At 36.7% G+C, this 20,006-nt stretch overlaps 1 protein-coding gene across 1 annotated transcript in view; it reads left to right on the top strand.

Moving 5' to 3' along the window:
* woc (without children) overlaps positions 1-20,006 on the top strand; it is a 78,600-nt gene that overhangs the window by 48,612 nt on the left and 9,982 nt on the right. The window contains exons 13-16 of the mRNA XM_071589518.1: positions 2,624-2,744; positions 9,880-10,014; positions 14,925-15,070; positions 18,765-18,984. Coding sequence (XP_071445619.1) covers positions 2,624-2,744; positions 9,880-10,014; positions 14,925-15,070; positions 18,765-18,984 — 622 coding nt within the window. The remainder of the gene's footprint in view (positions 1-2,623; positions 2,745-9,879; positions 10,015-14,924; positions 15,071-18,764; positions 18,985-20,006) is intronic.

The raw sequence follows: 20,006 nt of genomic DNA, 5'->3' as shown, positions 1-20,006 counted from the left end.
AATATTTATTCTCTGTCCATGGACTAAAACCTTGATGTGGTGGAAGTGCTTGTGTCTTCTGAAGACCCTTAAAGCTGTGCAGGTAGGAGCAATAATGATAGCTTCTGGTAGGGTCATCCATGCCGAACAGGGGAGAAGGGTAAAAGCCTGAAAAAGGTAGTCCACAGTCGTATGTTTCTCAGTGAGTTGGCTGCAAAGACATCTAACCCTGGTGGGGTGGCCATTAAGTGATGGTGTCACATTGAAAACACCATTGGGGAAGGAAATGGGAAAATACCTTTTATCCCATGAAACAAAGATGGGCAAAGATCAGAGTATGAATCCTATCAACTATGGGACTTGGCCCGCTGGACCATGTGTCAAACCTATTGTGGGAGGAGCAATCCTTCTATGGTTATCATCTCATGAAATCCTTGCAAAGCAAAATCAAAGCTGGCATCAGCGATAGCAGAGAAGACACAAATGACTGAACCAGTTAAAATAAGAGCTTGATGATGTTGAGGACAGGGAAATTGGAAAATCTAAAGCATGGATATAGAGAGGGGAAATATAGATATTTTTGGGCTGTGCAAGGTGAGATGGAAGGATGGTGGGGATTACTGGAGTGGCACAATATCAAGAAACGGATATCAAGAGTTGCATACAAAACCTTAGGAGCAGTAAATAGGGAAGCAAAAGAAAACATTGAATTGCAAGCAAAATATTTAGGAAGATTGAGGAAGAGAAGGAAATGGTACAATATATACACAGAGTTAAGGAGAAAGTACAAAGAGGTGAAAAATTAACTGAGAAGCATAATGGAAGATGCATTGTGAGGATGTGGGAAGTTTCCAAATAAAAGGTAGGATTGGTGCACTGAATAGGAATTCAAAATTACTGTCAGGAAGGAAAAGGAAAAACCCATAGAAACTATCAAAGATGCATCAAGAAACAACTAATTGAACCAGGAATTATTCAAGGGAGGCAATGCAAATATCTCTATTTCTATGGTAAAGACATAAGTTTAGACATTGGAAGAGAATGTGATAGGGATAACTTGGATAGAAAGGGAATCAAGGAAAAGGAAGTCAAACCAGACTGTTGAGGGTAAAAAGAAACTTTACACTTCCATAATAAACATTTAATATTTCACAACCATGGTTTTGATGATGCGCTGCATCGAAACCGTGTTTGTGAAATATTAAATCTTTATTGTGGATGTGTAAAGTTTCCTTTTGCCTTCATAATGAAGGAATTCCACAAAGTTAAACCTGAAACTGTTATGTTTATCAAGACTGTTGAGATGGATACCATTCCCTCAGAACTGCCTACCAGTTCAGGAAAGCATGGCCTAAGAATTTCATCAGATCAGTTTTGGTTCCCATCCCAAAAAAGGGAAGCCATATGTGAGGAATATAGAACATAATGTTTGATCATGTATGCAGCTGAAGTGGTGCTTAGGGTCATCAATTAGAGGATGGAAAGGGGACCAAGCGATTATTTAGGAGGTTATTAGTTGGGATAAGAAAGGGGCACATGTGATGCAATTGCATTAACTAATAGAGAGGAACATAGAATACAATCATGATGTTTGTTCAGTAGATTTTGAGAAGGCATTCGATATAGTAAATTGGATGGAATTAATGAAAGTATTGCGGAAAATAGGAATTAATTGGAAGGATAGATGACTTATCCGAAACCTGTACATGTGTCAAACTGTTGTGGTGCATGTGTTGGACGGAAAATCAGGATGGCAGTGTTAAGAAGAGGAATAAGACAGGGGTGTCCATTATCACCTGTGCTATTCAAAATATATGTAAAGAGGTGTAGGAAAAACTGGAGGTAAGAATGAAAGTCAGTGGAGAATTCACAAAATCAGTTGGGTTTGTGAATGGTCAAGCTTTAGTTTGTCACTCAGATATAGGAGAACTGGCCCCCTGACCCTGATGTGTGAATTTCATATGCTGTCGGGCTTAGTACTGAATGAACTTAGCATAACCTACCAAATCGACCTTCGGGTTGATTACTGTGCTAATGGTTCATGATGGGTATTGGATAAGAGTAAATGTAAACAAAACAAAGGTTATACTGTTTTTGAGAAAGAGAAAGGCTAAGTTAATTGTTAAAATAGGTCAGAAACTAGGGCAGTTAAAACAGGTTTGATAATTTACAGGTTAAAGGTATTTTGCATAACCGTGTGGAAAATTAGGTGATTTGAAAAATTACACTTACATTGGTGTCACTGTCACAGAAATGAAGTTCAGAAATAAATTTGAGAAGTAATGCTTCTTCCAAAAAAATCTTCACTTTAAAAGGAATGATTTTAATTGAGAGCAGAGAAGGTACTTGAAGGATTAGTTTCATGTACAAAAGGGTAAGTGGCTAAAGTGACATTTCACAAGGTTTAAGAATCCGAGGTATTAATATCTGTGTGGTTGAAAGCTGAATGGGTAATTTACAATTAATTTTAATGCCATGCCAAATATGTGGCAAGTTGTCACAATCATTCACATTCAGCTTTTACATTAGGAATTTTGAGCATCACTGGCACTAGTGGCTATATACAAATTTTTATATTCCATATCTTGCTGGCACGTAAGTGTCATAATTTAATCAATGGAAAATATGTATTGTATTTTCACAGGTGTTGTCATCAGTTACACCGGAAGAAGCTGAAATTCTAATGATAGCTGAACTTGTAGCGGATGAAAACAAAGATACCCCTTCAAAAGCAGATTCTAGGAATTCTAATTCACCTGTTGATGGTAAGTTGTCATTTTAAGTTTTTATATTTTCAAGCATTTTAAATTTGTGTGAATGTTAGATTGTTTGAGGATCTGAGGAGGAAAAAGAGAAATAATTTGTGGCTAATATATTGAGGATTGAGAGTTTGGAGCGATTGATGTTTTACGTGGAATTTTATTTGTACAAGACATATTCGAAAAGTGAAAGCCATTTGTTAATGAAAAATACAATTGTTGGAAAAGTTTTTATTGATGGTTTTAGTTTTTTACAAACGTTCTTCACTTTTCTGCATAATCACTGTTCCTTTCGAAACACTTCACCTTATGCTGTACCAGGTTCTTTAACCCCTCAGCATAGAAGTTTGATGCCCTGTAATTAAACAAGTCGGCCAAGGTGGTCTTGAGTTCCTCGTAGTCTTCAAACCCACCAAGCCTTTGTTTCAACTAAAAGAATAGGAAATAGTCACTAGGTGAAAGACGCGACCCAGGAGTAGCAGTCTAGAAACACTCATCCACTCAACATTCTTTGCTCTTTGTTTTCGTTGGTAAGCATTTTTGATACCCACCTTGCCCAAAATTTGTGATATCTGAATTTTTTTGTAACAAGCGTGTAAATAGTGGTATGTCCAGCAAAAGTAAATTTATCAACCAGAGCACTTATGGTCAATTTTCGATCAGATCATAGTTCTTGGTCCACTTGTTGAACAATTTCATTGGTCTGGATACTGACTCTGCCACTCTGCTCTTCATCATGCACATTTGTGGGGGCCGATTTTGACGTCCCGATGCCACTGTCTAACCTTTCCTTCACTCATTACTGTAGGTTCTAGGCACAACTCGACATGATTCTGGGCAGCTGATGATTCTTTTGCTCATATAAATTGAATCACAGAATGCACTTCCCAACTGGCGGTAGCAACGATTTTGGCAGACATAGTTATCTTCATTCACCAACTGGCGACCGACTACTTAATCAATCAATAACTTCAGTGCCTTGGAAACAATTAACATATGGCACTGCATGAATACAATATTTAAGTATAAGAAAACAACTCTTCATTTCAAAATATGCCCCATAACTGCCATGATCACTGAAATCGACATGCATGAACAATCGGGTGGTTTTAGCATGGTTTTTCAGTCAATTCTATTGTTAAATTACCTAAAAGCAATAATATATCACACATGAAAATTTTCAATGAGAGTAATCAACCTTTTATCAAGAACATGCTTGGACCCAAATGAAAATATATCTATATTTTTTAATGTTTGTGGAAACAATGAAGATGAATTCATAATAAGCATTTCTCAATGAGAAAGAGAAATAATCAGAAGTGAGCCAAAGCAGCATAATCATATGTACCTTCTATTGAGAAGTTAAAAGTCCAGGTGAGTAAACCGTGGGTTATCCCGAGGAAAAGTTTTATCAGCCTTATTTGCTTAATAGGATTACTCTTTTCCTCTTTATAGTACACTCATTTCATTCATTGCATCTGAATCACTTCTTGCTCTGTTAATGGCTTTTGCTCCTTAAATTATTTTGTCAAAACATTAGGGAGTCGTACGTTTTAGATTCTCATTGAACATAATTCTTATCTCACTTTTATGATTGCCATCTTTGGGGTCTAAAATGTCTGTAAATTCCAAGCAGTCAGTATTTAAGCTTAAATATTTGTGTGAAGCAACAAGGTTTTCACCCTTTAATCGAATATATTTCACTAACTCTCAGATCTTGAAAACTACTTTAACAACCAGTCACCAAAACTATCAGTATCCTTGCGTAGTCATCTCACCATTAAATTAGAAAACAAATTTAAATTTCTATAATTTATTGGTAATGAAATGAAATAATTTACTTTGTAATTCCGCACACCATTATTGGAATTACGAAGTAAATTATTTCATTTCAATATATTATGCAAATTCCATAAAGTTACGCCTGAGACAGCAAATAATTTACAGGGATTACATTTACATTAATAATTTAACTCTTCAACAGATATTTAGTTGACAGCTTTTGAACATGTCAAAAAACAATTTTTTCCCCAGACAGCTGCACACCAGGTTCCTCATCAAATGACAAAAAGTTCTGTTGCAAATCATGATACATTTATGGTGTTACTTGAAATCCCTCATCATTCTCATTCCTATAACATAATGGGACTCTTTTATTTTGATTATTTATTTTTCATGATGTTTCCTGAGTGTCAGCAGTATAGGAATTTGTAGATGAACTATATGGTCTTATAATTTTAAGAATATTCTTTATGGATGCTGAGGAATCCCAATGCTGTACTTATTCTAGTCACTCTTGCATTGTGACTTGATTGGGAATTGTAATTCTTTCAAGTGCATGCTATTTCCTGTATTGTCCCATGATAGAGTACTATAAAAACAGCCTAAAAACATTTTTGATTCCACTGATCAATAACATTGTATGTACATATTTACAGATAATATTTGGTATTTGGATATTGTAATTGTACCACAAAATGTATGGTAGAAACCTTGTACATGGGTGATGCATTCCAAGACTTTCCATGGCTGAAACCATGGATAGTAGAGAACGCTATGTATTCGTCTTATTAAAGGTCTTCTTAAAACTTCCAGCTGTTTTTTTTGCCCATATTGAGAACGGTAATGGAAAAGCAATAATTATTACAAATTAGCTAACTACAATTTTATGAACATTCATTAACCCTTGTGCTATATTGCATAGGAGAGGAAAGGAATTATCTTTTGCTTTCCCTTCCTGCCTTTCCAGTCTTCTCATAAAGGGAAAGGCAGGAGAGGAGGGAGGATTGGACCACCCAGAGAAGATGACTTTCCCTTTGCTTTTTTCGGATGAATGTCATATGGGTTCAAAACATCTCTTGGTATTGACTGATCAAAAATAATCCATTAGTGTCCAGAATTCATCTCAAAACTTATATCACGCAGACCGTGATGATTTGGCCTGGGGCCACCACCCCCATTCTCAGTTCAAGCTCTCTTGTGTGAACACAGCACTCTATCACACATACACTGTCCCAAGGAGGGATTTCTTTAAAAGCAATGTTATTGGTGGCTACTCAAAAGCAGTTCAGTGCCCCTTACTTTCCTCTTAACTTATCTTAAAACCTTAACCCTCTGCCTTTTTCGTATTTTTTCTATTTACTCTCTGTAATATTTATTTCATAGCTGGGAGAAAATAATATTTTCATTTACTCATCATTTTAATTATTTTTTCATGAACATTATATTCTGAAAAGTACCACTTTTTCTTGTTGCTTTCTGTGAAAGAAGTAACTGTGCAAATTATGAAGAACAGAAAATTTTGATGAAACCTTGTGAAGATTTTGAAACAAAGAATTATTGATTTTAGGATGAACAAATATCTTTTAGTTTTGGACTCCATGCTGATGTTTTATTGACATTGAAACCCTTGTAAACTCTTCTGAATGGGCAAACAATGAAGTAATTAATAGTAGGTAGGTCTATTACCTAAACATATGATTTGACACGTTGTGTATGGATGGTGAGAATTCTTGTCATTTAAATCCCTATCATTGCGGAAGGATGACCAGAATTCTCTTTATTTAGGAGCATCATTTGAAACTTTTAAATAACATTATTCACATGTTTGGTGGTTATTTTTCATTAGCCTTTTGTTGTTTCATAAGAACAATGGTAACTTAATTTTCTATTCCTTAAAGTAATGTTTATAGTATAAGCTGTTTAACTGTATTTAAATCCCCGACTATTTTTCTGTAATGACACGCAACTTCAATTTCAACAGCTTTAAACTTATTCGTTGTCCCTCTTCATTTTGGAGGTATTACTTAGGAAAGAGAGTGCTTTGCGCAATGAAGAAATTTTATCAGATCTGTTCGCCATTGACTTCTCAGATGACCCATTAGAGTATGACAAAAGAGAGCGACGAGAGCGGAAGTGATTCCAATATTATAGTGAAGGTCATAAATAGAAAATCCACTTCTTTCTTGATAAGTGAAAGGGACTTCGACAAGAGCATCGATGAATGACAGTACTCTAGGAGGAATCTTTACTACAACCATCAGGTCAAATAGAGGGCTCCCTGCCACATTGAAGAGTAAGGCAAAAACAATGAAAAGGTACGGTGACAATTTTCTCGTAAAGGTGAAGTGCTTCTGGTGATTTGAAAAGACAAAAGGGTGGTGAGGATGCCTATTACTATTCACAGCGCTGGGATAGGTTTACACGGCTGAAAGATAGGATCGGAGGACTACCAATCAAAACCTATCTGCATTTGGAAATACAATAAGCTCATGAAATTAAATTTAAAATACTTCGCCTTTCCACATAAACCACTTTTATTACGGCCGAGGTTTTGTTATGGTATAACATCATCAGGTAAAAATACAAGTCAAACAGTATATATAGTTCTGGATGGAGTGGAAGAGGAGGGAGGGAGGAAAGCAAGGATTGGTTGAGGTAGGAAGAGGGGACGGAGGAGGAGGAATGGTAACATTGAAAAATTAGCAGGCTGGGAGAGGGAATTAATAAATTGTTGAAAATATAAAATAACAGAAATATACATTGTTGAGAGAGAAAAAAAATGTATACAAATATTGTTGAAAAAATAAAATAAATTTTCTTGGCGTCGATTAGTTGGCAGAGGAGTGGGGGAATGGGTATTGCGAACGGCACTGGGTAATTACGTGATTAAGTACACCAAGCATGCTTTAGAAAAAACATCTCCACGTCACTCTTCGCCAAACATTTGAGAGACTGTGGTCACAGCAGCTATTTCATCCCCGAAATCCTGCACTTTGAGAAGAAAGGTCACCGCCTCGCTGTACTGGAGCAATTAGAAATGCTTCAGCACATGGATTACGGAGGAGAGTTTTGACTAATGAATTTCTTTACCCTTCGCGTTCCCCGTTATTGTATTTTCCTTGCCCATCTGCCAATTAAACTGACACCAAGCTAAGCCTTTTCAACAATGAATTAACTCCTCCCAGCCTGCTACTTAATCACCTAATTACCCAGTGCCATTCGCAATACCCATTCCCCCACTCCTCTGCCAACTAATCGACGCCAAGAAAATTTATTTTATTTTTTCAACAATATTTGTGTAAATTTTTTTTTCTCTCTCAAAAATGTATATTTCTGTTATTTTATATTTTCAACAATTTATTAATTCCCTCTCCCAGCCTGCTAATTTTTCAATGTTACCATTCCTCTTCCTACCTCAACCAATCCTTGCTTTCCTCCCTCCCTCCTCTTCCACTCCATCCAGAACTATATATACTGTTTGACTTGTATTTTTACCTGATGATGTTATACCATAACGAAACCTAGGTCGTAATAAAAGTGGTTTATGTGGAAAGGCAAAGTATTTTAAATTTAATTTCAATATGAAGAATTTCCACCAAGTGACGCCAGAAACTGTTTCATTTATCAAGTTCATGAAAGGCGTAGACAGGTTGAGACACAATGAAATTGTCAAAGAAAGAACTGCTATGGGTTATTAATTGTACTCTTTTTAATGCTTTTAGAATTTATAAAACGCTAAATGAATAAAATGGCATTCTATTCAAAGGATTTCTGCTCCAGACTGCCAAAGAGTGGCTTTGAATGTATGTATTGAAACCAGGGTCATAAGATTAAAAACATCGAGTGGATTTATCAAAGTTGCAATTTTTCTTTCCGTGAGTGATAAGTTCCACAAAGTCGAGCTTTAAAGTTCCAATTTTAGGTGGCCAAAAACTGGAGCCAGCTATACAGTGCATATATCAATGTTTCAAGTATATATCCCTTTTAGCTAGTTCATGTGTTTAAATGCAAAGACCTTAGTTCTGGATTTTAAACGTACTATACACTAGGTGTAATGCAAAGTGCAAATGCGCCCCACCAATGACATGACATGAATAGTGAATCTTGTGGAAGATATATTAATGTAAGGCTTAAAAATTCTCAACTTCTCCTCTAAATATACATTCAAAAAGTTATATCGCACAGAAGTTGTTGCTAGGTCATATTTCTGATTATATTTCTGGTGTAAATTTAGCCACTATTTACATTTGCTAATACAACTGTGCTAAAAATATGCATAGAAAACTTAGATTTGAAAACAATTCAATCAGAGAACTAATAATTTCATGAATGTAAGTACAAAAATGGGTTTGTAACATTTCCGTCTGTCAGATCCCATGCATTGCTTGATATTTTCATAATGATTGTGGCCCAGCACCATACCTAGGTAGTTCTTCAGCTTCACTGTCAGTTGACCAGTAAACTAAAAATTAGTGATATAATAATCTAACTAAACATTACATTGACCTTAGCAGCCTTTATTTTATGTTAAATGGTAATTCTAAATGCCGAGGGGAATAGCAGGGATTTTTTCTGAATATTTTTATTATCCCCTGCATTGACTACCTTTTGGTGCAAGTAATCCAGTGAGTATTTAATCAGAAAGGAGGTTTAAGAACAGTCACTTTTCTTCTCTTATGTATGCATAATTAGGATGTCGTTTCTTTAAATATCTTCATTGTATTAATTTTTAGATATTGGCAGTGTATTATTATATGCTTAATATCTTGAACATATTAGTCAAGTAATCAGAAAATTGCTAATCTTTCATCTATAACTTGGCTTTCTCCTTAATTAGAAGCTCAGTTATTCTGCAGCTGCTGATCCAGCTGGTAGTAAACACCCTATTCAGCTATCATCCCTACTGATGAAATCAGTGAAAGTACAGATTCTGTAACATGCAAAATTTTCATTCCACAACTATCTCTGGACAATTAAAGTGCCTCTGTCTGGATCCATTTTTCCTAGTTCAATCAATATATTTTGCCCAAGGATTGCTTATATATTATAACTGGAACATGTATCACAATCGAGTTTTATTTTTTTGATCTTGAGCTCAACTTCGCATTGGTTGTATATCAATTCAAAGATTGCAGTGTGTTTTAAACTGTACCATTTCTGAATTCCTTTGCTTTTCTAAGTACATGTTTTGGTTGTAAATAGCTAGTCTGGTGAGCAACATGCCTGTCTGCTAAACCAAAAGTTTTGAGTTCCATCTTGTGCATGCACGCTGTACTCAGGTGAATCAACCCAATTTTAAATGAGTTCAAGATATAACTTGGTAACTTTCTTTAAATAGAAAATTTTGCCACATTCCAAGGTGATACCCATAGTGATGCGGATGCGGAGGTTGAAGCGGAATCTGCTCAAAGTGAACCATTGTTACCAGACACCGTTGTTGACCTTGAAGAGGATATAATAATTTCCAAAGTGCCTGGACCTGCTGTCAGTGAAGGTATATGCATTTTTTGTCCTCAGCTTTAGTTTTATTAATGGTTGCATGACATATTTAAAATTATGTGCTAAGTTCCACTCCCAATGACATTGTTCATTTGACAAATGAACACAGTCCTGTCATCAGATGTACCCAAGGAAATATGTGTGCAAAACTTTTGGCTGAAATCTCTTATTATTCCTTTGCATTAAAAGTTATCCAGTAATTGGGAAACAAAACTGCAAAATATTTTTAATAATTGTATGATATTGCAAGGGATTTAATCATAGGTGAGTTTTTAAAATTTACAAATAGAAATTCTGACTAAAGAAAAATTCTTGATGTAATATCATAGATAATAATATTCAGATTTATTTAATTGAGGATGTTACACAATATTTTAAAGTACTGGCTGTAAGCATGAAAGCCAAATGAGAGCTCGGTGATTTGTGAGGCTCGAAAGTGTCATATTAATTAATCTAGGCTGTGGCATTCCATCTTACAATACTCTATAAAGCATTCACTGTCTCACATTTTATTAACCTATGAGCATATAAGGTCACTATATAATTATGGTCTATTTAATATAATCATTCCTGTTCCCTTCTACTCCTCTAAGGTTACCTGCTAATGACCATTAATGTACAGAACTCTGGTCACATGCACATAATTTATTCACATAACTAATAAGCATACAGTTACAAGATGTACAATGTAACTAGTCTCTTAAACTATTCATTTTATGGAATCAAGTATTTTCTCTCTGGGTAAATTTTAGTGGTAACTTGTGTGTGTGGGGATTGGGATGGTGCTGTAGCTAAGGTACTGGCTTCCCACGGAGAGGGCCCGGGTTTCAATCCAGGAGCTAGCAGATGTTTTTCAGTGGTACCCCGATCCCTACTTGAGGTGCTTTGTTGAGAGCACTTTGAGTGAGTACACCATCCGTCACATAGGACATTAAACCTTGGACCCCTTGGTGCCTTTCTTTAAGAGTAGGCAAATGCTGATGATGGGTTTATCTCCACCCTTCCTCCTTTCTCATCCATCTCAAATCATGCAAATGACCTTAGCTGCTGGTCGCCTCCCCTAAAAATTACTACTACTTGTGTGTGTGGGCTTTTAGGAGTTCTAGAATAATAAAATTTGCAGGTCTAAAACGGAATTACGTAAGTGTAGCACTATGCCATTAAATTAATTTTGTTAATAATAATATCTATCCATTGAATTTACCATATTTTCCCATCGATAATGTGCGTGTTATCTATACAACAATGTTCAGATTATCGAAAAAAATGACGATGCATGTTATGTAATGGAAATTACATATACAGACCGGTGTACACAATTTATAGAGGAATTTTGCAAAAATAAATTAGTCTGGAAGCATGCCTTTCTAATTGCTTTATATTTTATACAGATCTACTACTTACACTGTTATTTCATCTCGTAAATCCATGAGAAAAAGAAGAAACACTAATTTCTATAGTGCATTCATTCTAATGCGTAATATTTCATTATTCTAATACATAACACTTCACGTATACGTAGAGTACATCGTATTATTTACACGTACGTTTAAATATATGATAGGATGGGTAGGTCACTTTTTCTCTTCTTCTAGCACTGGCATTGAAATATTGCCTAAAGCTTTTTCAAATCCATTTTTTATGCAAGTCCCTCTGACACGCTGCAAACTATCCAGGAACTACTGGCTTATATCTTCATAAGACGCTCTTTTAATCCTTCCTGATTCTGTGTAGTCTTTCATACCAGACATCATATACCTTTCCCAACTAGAACGTAACTTTAATTTAAAAGAGTTATGTAGGGATAAATCCAAGCAGCCTTGCAATTTCCTTATTCTCTCCTGAAATGGATGACTTCCAGCTTAAAGATCGCTGTATCATATTTTCTTCTCCATGGGTAATTTTCTTGGGAAATTTCTAAATTACAAAAGCTTGACTCAATTCAGGTTTGAAACAATCAACATGTAGGCGGCACTTTCAGAGAATTTGAAGGGTGTAAAGAACAGCTGAGCACGAATACTAACAAAGTGAAGTAAAGCATACAAAACAAGAAAATTCTATTTCATTCATTCTCTTATTTTTTTGTACTTGATTTGCTGAAAGTTAATTTATATAGCAAATAAAAGGGCGCCCAAACCTAAGTCTCGTTTCTACTTACGAATCATAGTGAAAAGGCAGTAAGGCAGCATATTATTTTGGCTGGTAAATGTTGTTTTTTTTTTGATCCTTCCATTTGGAATTAATTTCAATCACCTGGCTTTAATGTTCTGTGGACTTACGGTAGATATAGCCACAGGCAATTATGATTCCATGCATTCATGGATGTTACCATCTATTAGTACATGGATACATGGATAAAAAAAAACCATAGACACAACCCGAAGGTCGGTTTGGTAGGTGATGGTAGAGCTCACCCAGTACTAAGCCCGACGGCGTGTGAAATTCACTCATGAGGATAGGGGGGCCAGTTCCTTTCCCTGTGCCGGTTATGGTTTCCCAGGAACATCTGGTACCCGAAAAATCACATAGCTTGGGTGGAGCTGCAGCTGCCCAGAGTGCCTTGCCTGGGAATCGAACTCGGGACCCTCCAGTCAGTAGTCCTAAGCTGTACCCCCTGGACTACTGCGACCCACAAGTATATGGATATAGACGTATTTTTACATGCTATGTATATATATATATATATATATATATATACACACACACACAGATGCGCGGCATCTATACAATGTTCAAGATAGCTATGAAGCCCTGGGCGCGCGGTATCTTTACAAATTTATGATAACTACTAAGTTCTGGGTGCGCATTATCGATGGGGAATTTCAGTAATAAAAAATATATTTCATGGAAATAAAGTTATGGTACAACCAATTTCATCAAATTAGTCGCATTTTGTGTGTATGGGTTTTACTGTGTCGTAAAGACATGGGAAGGACGACCCGACTTTGGGTAAGAGTGAAGCCAGCAAGACACTCTGCGATCCTCAGCCGTTTATTAGAGGGGTCAGATTGGTAATGTTGACTCGATCAAGCACCGGAACGGGTAAGGCAGGGAACTTACAGGGGAAAGGAAGTATTCGGGCGGGAATCATCCGCAGACGTGCTGGCAGCCGACTGATGAACGCGGGGCTTCGTCGATGGTGGTGGCCTAGCGGGGAGTCCGATGTCGGTGGTCTAGCGGGGAGTCCCTCGGATACTCCGATGCGGCGGCGACCAACGGGCGAACACAGGGTCTCGGCAGCAGGTTATATCAGTAGACTGACCCTCTATCGCGTCGGTCCGGATCGCCTCCCTGGTCCTCTCTTTCTCCGCCCCCGCACCACACTCCCGACCCAAGCTGGTCCGCGCGCGGCGGCACCCCTCCCTAGGGCCTTCCCCGTGACGTTGGTCACTGGCCCGGTAGCCCCTCCTCCCACCTGGGATTCCCTCCCTGGAGGCGTAGGAAGGATCATTGCCCCCGAGGCCCTTTGGCGGTGCCCAAGAAACCGCTAGGGTTATAGAAACCCTTCCTACGACCTCGCCGAGGCTTTCCCGCTTTAGGTCTTCCGGGCCTTTCCCGTGACGTCAAAGAGTCCGTCGCCTATCACAGGCATTGTCTGGTCATGCCCCAAAAGCTTACAACGGCGAGAACAGAGCCCTCACCACAACTGCACAAACAGAAAATGGAAACGGAGGAGGTGATTGATTGTGGGTTTTGGGGCAGGGAAGAGGGTAGGAAGGTAAGACTGAGGCTAAGCAAGTAGGTTAGGGGTGGAAGCAAGGCAACTGAGCATGGGACAGTCCCAGAGGGTTGGAGAACATGATATGTATAAGACTTTGTACCTGTCGGTGTCATCAATTTTGCCATGATAAGTATTTTTTTGAAATATTCAAAGTTTTTATTAAATGTGGAGAGGAAATTTCCCAAATTTTAGTTTGCCATCATTAAAATTAACCCATACTGATGCAATTTCAAAAATCAATTATAAGATAAACAGGTAAATAAATGAATGAAATTAATAGTCCTTCAGTGCAAAAAGCTAGTTATATTAAAGCAGAAAAAATATAAAAGTATGGTGTAATTGCTTGTTTTAGGGATGAAATCAAGAATTTTATCATTTCCCATGCCAAATCCTGAATGAAACCGGCCATCGTGCACTGTGAAAGTATACATCAGGGCATGCTGACCACCCTTTCCCTATGCCCACCCAACACCAACCCTACCAGACGTCTTCTGTGTTAAGCTCTGTAAGATGTGTGTTGCTTTTTATGTAATAAGAAATGTGGTTCAGAAAAAGTTCCTTTACGTATATTTTTCAATCTACTTAATTGTTCTAGAAGTAGTAGGAACTGAGTTTATTATTTAGTTACTCCTCAGCGAAGGATTTGTAAAGTAAGATATCTCCTCTCCTTGAAGTTGGTCAACTCAAAATTCATAATGTTTTATGGAAATATTCCTGATGTTCCTACATGTTGCATTCAAACACACATTATTATTTTGCTGGAGGTTCCTTAAGCTCTCTTACTGAAATAAATGCATTGGAATCACTGTTAACATTGAAAAATGCTACCAGCCGACAGAATTTAAAATTATTTGATGTAATCACTTTTTATTATTTAATCTGGTATCCTGGTGTGAAGGTTTTTTCAACATCCCTCACATTTGCATAATGAATGATCAGCTATGATTATGGAGGTATGGCTTTGGGCTTATGGAGTTTAAAAATGGGTATTTGTAATATGTTCAGTTGAAATGATGAACTGGAAAGCTTAATGCTTTTAAGGATCATGTTATAATAATGTAAGTTACCTTTTTATTTTTGCCTTTGATAAAAAGCTTCATTTAGGATTCATTTGAGATGGGTGTATCCCAATATCTTTTCCTTTGAGGTCATTAGCCACTTAATAGTCATTGAACATTTCACAGATGAAGCTAGCGCTGATGACCAGGAGAGTGACAAGGCACAAGTGAGGAAGCCAAGAATCAAAGGGAGAGGCAAGGGTGGCAAATCGAAGCGACCTCAACCTCCTCTGTCAGAGAATGAATTGGAAGATGATCCCAATGGATTGAAGGTATTTTTAATCAAAATTCTTCTGCGTATTAACCCCTTATACTTTAAGTGAGATTGGGTGCTATGGAGGAGTTTAAAATCATCAGAATTAATGACGTGAAATGTCACCATTATGCTTCTTGAAGTTAGCATTTTACTCAATTTACATAATTTCCTTAGTACCCTTAATAAATATCTATTATATGTCTATATAGTGATATTTTTTTATTTTTGCTATGACAATAATTTACACTGATCAAGGAAAAAAACACTCGTTGATGAGGTGCAATTGCTCAGAAACAAAGAAAACATGATATTGACCATAAATTAAAGTAAAAATGCATATTTCATGAGTTATCAATGTCATTTTTTTGCATTATTAGGTAAATAATACAGAATGCTTCAAAAAAATGTATGCATACTTGAGAAAAGAAAATTGCGCGTAAATATTTCAATACTAAATTTCTTCTAACATCATGAGTTACCTGTGACCTCTTCAATTAAAAAAAGTACTCAAAGTGGTTGCCAATAGCTTCCAGACATTAATTAATACAATGAACATCTCAATGGGCAATGTCTGTGTTGGTGTCCGGTGGGATTTCTGAAATGCATGGCATGTTTTAGAATCTCCTAAAGATAAATGCCTTGGGGTGTTAAATCAAGAGAACATATAGGAACTCTTTGGCCTAACCAGAGGTCTTGGAAATACTCGATGCAGATAAGCTTGCATGTCTTGGTGGAGCACCAGAGTGCAGTTTTGTTAATAGAAAAATTCATAATGTCATCAAGTTCATTTATGTAAAGCAGGTACGGTATATATCCATGGTATGGCAAGTTTTGCTTGACCGGTAGCGGTACCATCCAAAACCATAGCCAAGAAAGTAGCACTTTTTTGCTGAATGAGGTCTGCCAGATCAGTATGTATATGTTTTTTGACTGCCACTCTGTTTCATTGCTTAATTGGAATAGCATGTGGTTCCAAAATTGTATTTCAAACCTTTGATCTTTTGTTTACCTCAGTGAAATATTCATAGAAATATGGAGTTCTATCATAATTTGTGGCGGAGATCTCAAATAAATTACACAATTAAATATCATATGTTTAATAATCACCACTACTTTGCTTACAAAGTCATAATATTAAAAGTATGAAAAAGGCTCTTAGTTTTTTCTTCATGGCAGATTCTATGCTTTATGGCCTTTTTTTTTCTTTTTTCATGCATCACTCAAATGTTGCCATTATCTATAATATTTTAGCAGAGTCACTTTGCATGACCCATCACAGAATTACCAACATCGAGTGATATTTCATTAATTGAGAGAACAATAGGCAAGGATTAAGTTTCCTCGCCACATATGGGAATATTTTCCGAAGAGTTGATGCCAAAATCATTCATAAAATCATTTGAGTTCTGAAAAAGTTGGAAAAAGTTTAACTTTGATACTCTTAACATGAAAATCTACTTTCAGTTTGCCTGAGCCATAAATATTTGTTTCTATTATAAGAAAACATGCTGTAGCAAGATAGTTGAAAGTGTTCAAGGTCCTCATCAAAAGTTGAAGGACCGAGTCGTTAAAACAAATTTATTTTAAGAATTGATATATTCACGCAAAAGTCTTCGAAGTAGCACCCATGTGCATCCTGACATCGCTGCCAGTGGGTTTTCCACGCCTCGTATGCCTTTGGGAAGGTACTGTCAGGAAGGCAGCTAGAAGGATGGTGTCAGAAGGCAGCTATGGTGATGTCCTTTCAGGATGGATTAGAGGTGGGGGAAGAGGAAGAAGTCTGGTCAGGCATTGTCTAAAAAATTTAGATCCTCAGTCACATGGTCGAGAAGCTTTTGGCAGGTCCACGTACAAGTTTATTTTTGTTCATCTGAGAGCATTCGCTGTACTAACTTTGCGCAAACCTTTCTCATGCCCATGTTTTCAGTCACAAGTCAATGCACATCACTTTTAGGGGTACCAAGTTCATCAGAAACCATGTGAACACTTGATCTGCGATTTGTTTCCAACAAAACCTTCACTCCCATAAGATTTTTGTCGCTTTTTGAGGTCGAAGGATTGCCTGAACATTCAGTGTCTTCAACATCTTCCCTACCCTCCTGAAACAACTTGTGCCCCTCCAAAACACCCTATCTACCCATGGCATTATCACTATAAGCTGCCTTGAGCATGTCATAATCTCTTTCTTGGTTTTTCCCTGTTTCATGCAAAATTTGACGGCATAGCGATGTTCCGATAATGGGTTCATGACAGAGTGTAACAAGGTTATGTCATAGAGATTTCGCAAACGAAATATCTGTACTCCACAAAGCCTGGTAGCCCACTGCCACTAGCTTCCAGCCTTTCCGAAGACTCCTCTTCCTTGATCCCTGCCAGAGAAACTGCCACCAGTCCATCCATCTAACTGGGGAAAAAATAAGTCGCACTACTTTTGGGACAGACCTTGTATGCTAACTCATTAGCACAGTATACTGTGGAACCTCTATATTTCAAGTGCTCACAACTCATGAAAAATTATTTGCAAAATTGAGTATTCATAGTTACCAATGGCAATTTATAATCACTTATAAGCTAAATACAATGGCTTTGAGTGTAGTATACCCTTTACTCTGGGTATATTGTGTGATAGATTGGAGGATATTAACCTGTAAACTATAATCTAAGAGTAATCATGCATTTTAATGATTTTTATATCAAGTTTTTCCTTATTAAAGTAATATAAATAATTCTAGTGGTCGATCTTGGTTACTGGACTAGTTTAAAACCAGGAGCATGACTTGTCATTTGCTAGTAATTATGTATCACATGATGGAACAAGTTGAAAATATAATATAGTGCAACTAGAAACATGTTTAATTCACATGTCTGCTTTTGGTGATGAAAATACTTTCCACAAAGGTGTTTCTTCACATTGAGAAACAGGAAAAAGTCTCATGGTACTAGGTCTGGTCCAAAGGGAGGATGAGAACACACTTAATGTTGATTTTTGCAGAACCCAATGTGTATGAAATCTTTCTGTAACCAACATGTGGGTGGCACCCAGTGAAATATTCAATATTTGATTGATGATTTGATGATTATCTCTGACATTGGCAGTAGCTATATTGTTCATTTCTGTTAAATCAGTGACTGGAGGTTTGGGTCCAACTTCCTTTTAAATTGATTGTCTTTCCTCATTGACCATTTTAAACCATCCTCTACCAGTGCTATAGAGAAGAACAGATGCCATTGCTTAAGCTTTGGTTGACAATTTGTTTAGGTGAAAGCAAACTTTCAGTGCAGCATCGCAGGATACCTCCATTGCTACTATTAATGTGAACTGAGCATGTGTCAACTTTTGCCAACTTCCACTGATACAGCACTGGAGTGGAATCATTGAAACTGTGGCATCTTATTCATTACACGTTAAGTTAACAGCATAGCATAAAATTAAATTTTTGGATGGTAAATTGCGTGAAAAAATTATCACCGTTTATTGAACTACACTCACATTTTCTGGAGTTCACACTTTTTTTTTGCTTATGTCTCTGCTTAATATTGTAAATGAAAGGTTATGCTGTAGTATATTAATGGCTTCTAAGTGCCGTGTTGTTATGATTTCATTGGCAAGGTCCACATTTTATGTCATAGCTCTAGTGCGTGGCACACGTTGAACAAGTGTGTACGTGAGTGTTCTTCTTTGTCACTAATGGCACTTATTGTCATTTTAGGCTACTCTTGGTGTAAGCGCATGGCAAGTATGGGTACAGCAGAAGAATTCAGAGTTGAGTAAGGTGACCTCCAATTCGAGGAGATTAAAACTTTTCAAGACCGAACTCTTGCAGATGACTCTAGAAGAGTTGAATTATGCATTGTGCCTATTTGTCAAAGAAGTACGTAAACCAGGGGGTGGAATGTATGCTCCGGATACCATCTTTTATTTTTGTTTAGGTAGGTTCAAATTTGTATCTCTTCTTTACCGTGTTATGTTATGTCATTTGACTGCAACAATTTATTCTCATTCATATTTTATGTAGTCAGGCAAAGAGTATAGATGTATATACATTTTTTTAAATTTCAAGAATGTAATTATTTTGTTCTGCTTAAGTTTATAGTTACTTTTAATGGATTGTCTTCACATGTATTGTTAAAAGCCTGGTAACATTTTGTCTTTTGGGGTTGTTGTATATAATCATGTTGCCATCAGCATTTTCAGCCCAAGTCTCTTTAAATACCCTTTGAAATGAATTCAGATGTTTATGTTCTCTTATGATTCAAGTCTTTTTACAGACTCCAATTTCTGTGCAAAAGATTTACCCTCAAATTGTTATGCCTATTTTGCGGGCATGTAATTTTTAACTCAAGTGCAAAGGGAATATAAATCAAGAAATCGATCATAATTGGGAGATAGCTGGGCAAATTTACCGATCAATCTCAATCTTTAGATTCATTATTTGCATGTAAGATTCCAGTTTGTGGTACCATTTATCCAATGAGGGCATGCAAGGTATATCTCTCTTACAAATATATCAAAAATTCTATTTCCCCTCATACTATTTACACTTGTGTTGTCTATCTCACCATATAGCGATGTCTCACCCACTGATTTTTTCCAGTTATGTTACAGCCATTATCCATATAGACTATATTAACGAAGGAAACAAAGTGAGAATATATTTTCAGCTTGCCTGGGATTTATTCCAATCCAAATGCCAAAGTAGAATATTGCAAGTTGGCTTCTGTTATTAATAATAATAATATTGAAAAGTCCAAAATATGAAACAATTATCATAACTGTGAACTGTAAAGGGCTATTTGAGATCATTAATGAAGACTCTCCAACACTTAAGAGGCAATGCATTCAAAAGTTATGTCACAATTGCACAATTCATGGCCATTCTACAAAAAGAGGAAAAAAACTTACATAAAAAACATATCTCCTATTTTCACATGATTTTAAAGTGCCTTACACA

This window comes from Hetaerina americana, unplaced genomic scaffold (genome assembly GCF_022747635.1).
Source record: "Hetaerina americana unplaced genomic scaffold, ioHetAmer1.1.p SCAF_1, whole genome shotgun sequence".
Lineage (NCBI taxonomy): Eukaryota > Metazoa > Arthropoda > Insecta > Odonata > Calopterygidae > Hetaerina > Hetaerina americana.
The sequence above is the reverse complement of the archived record's forward strand: the minus strand, read 5'-3'. Positions and strand labels throughout refer to the sequence as shown.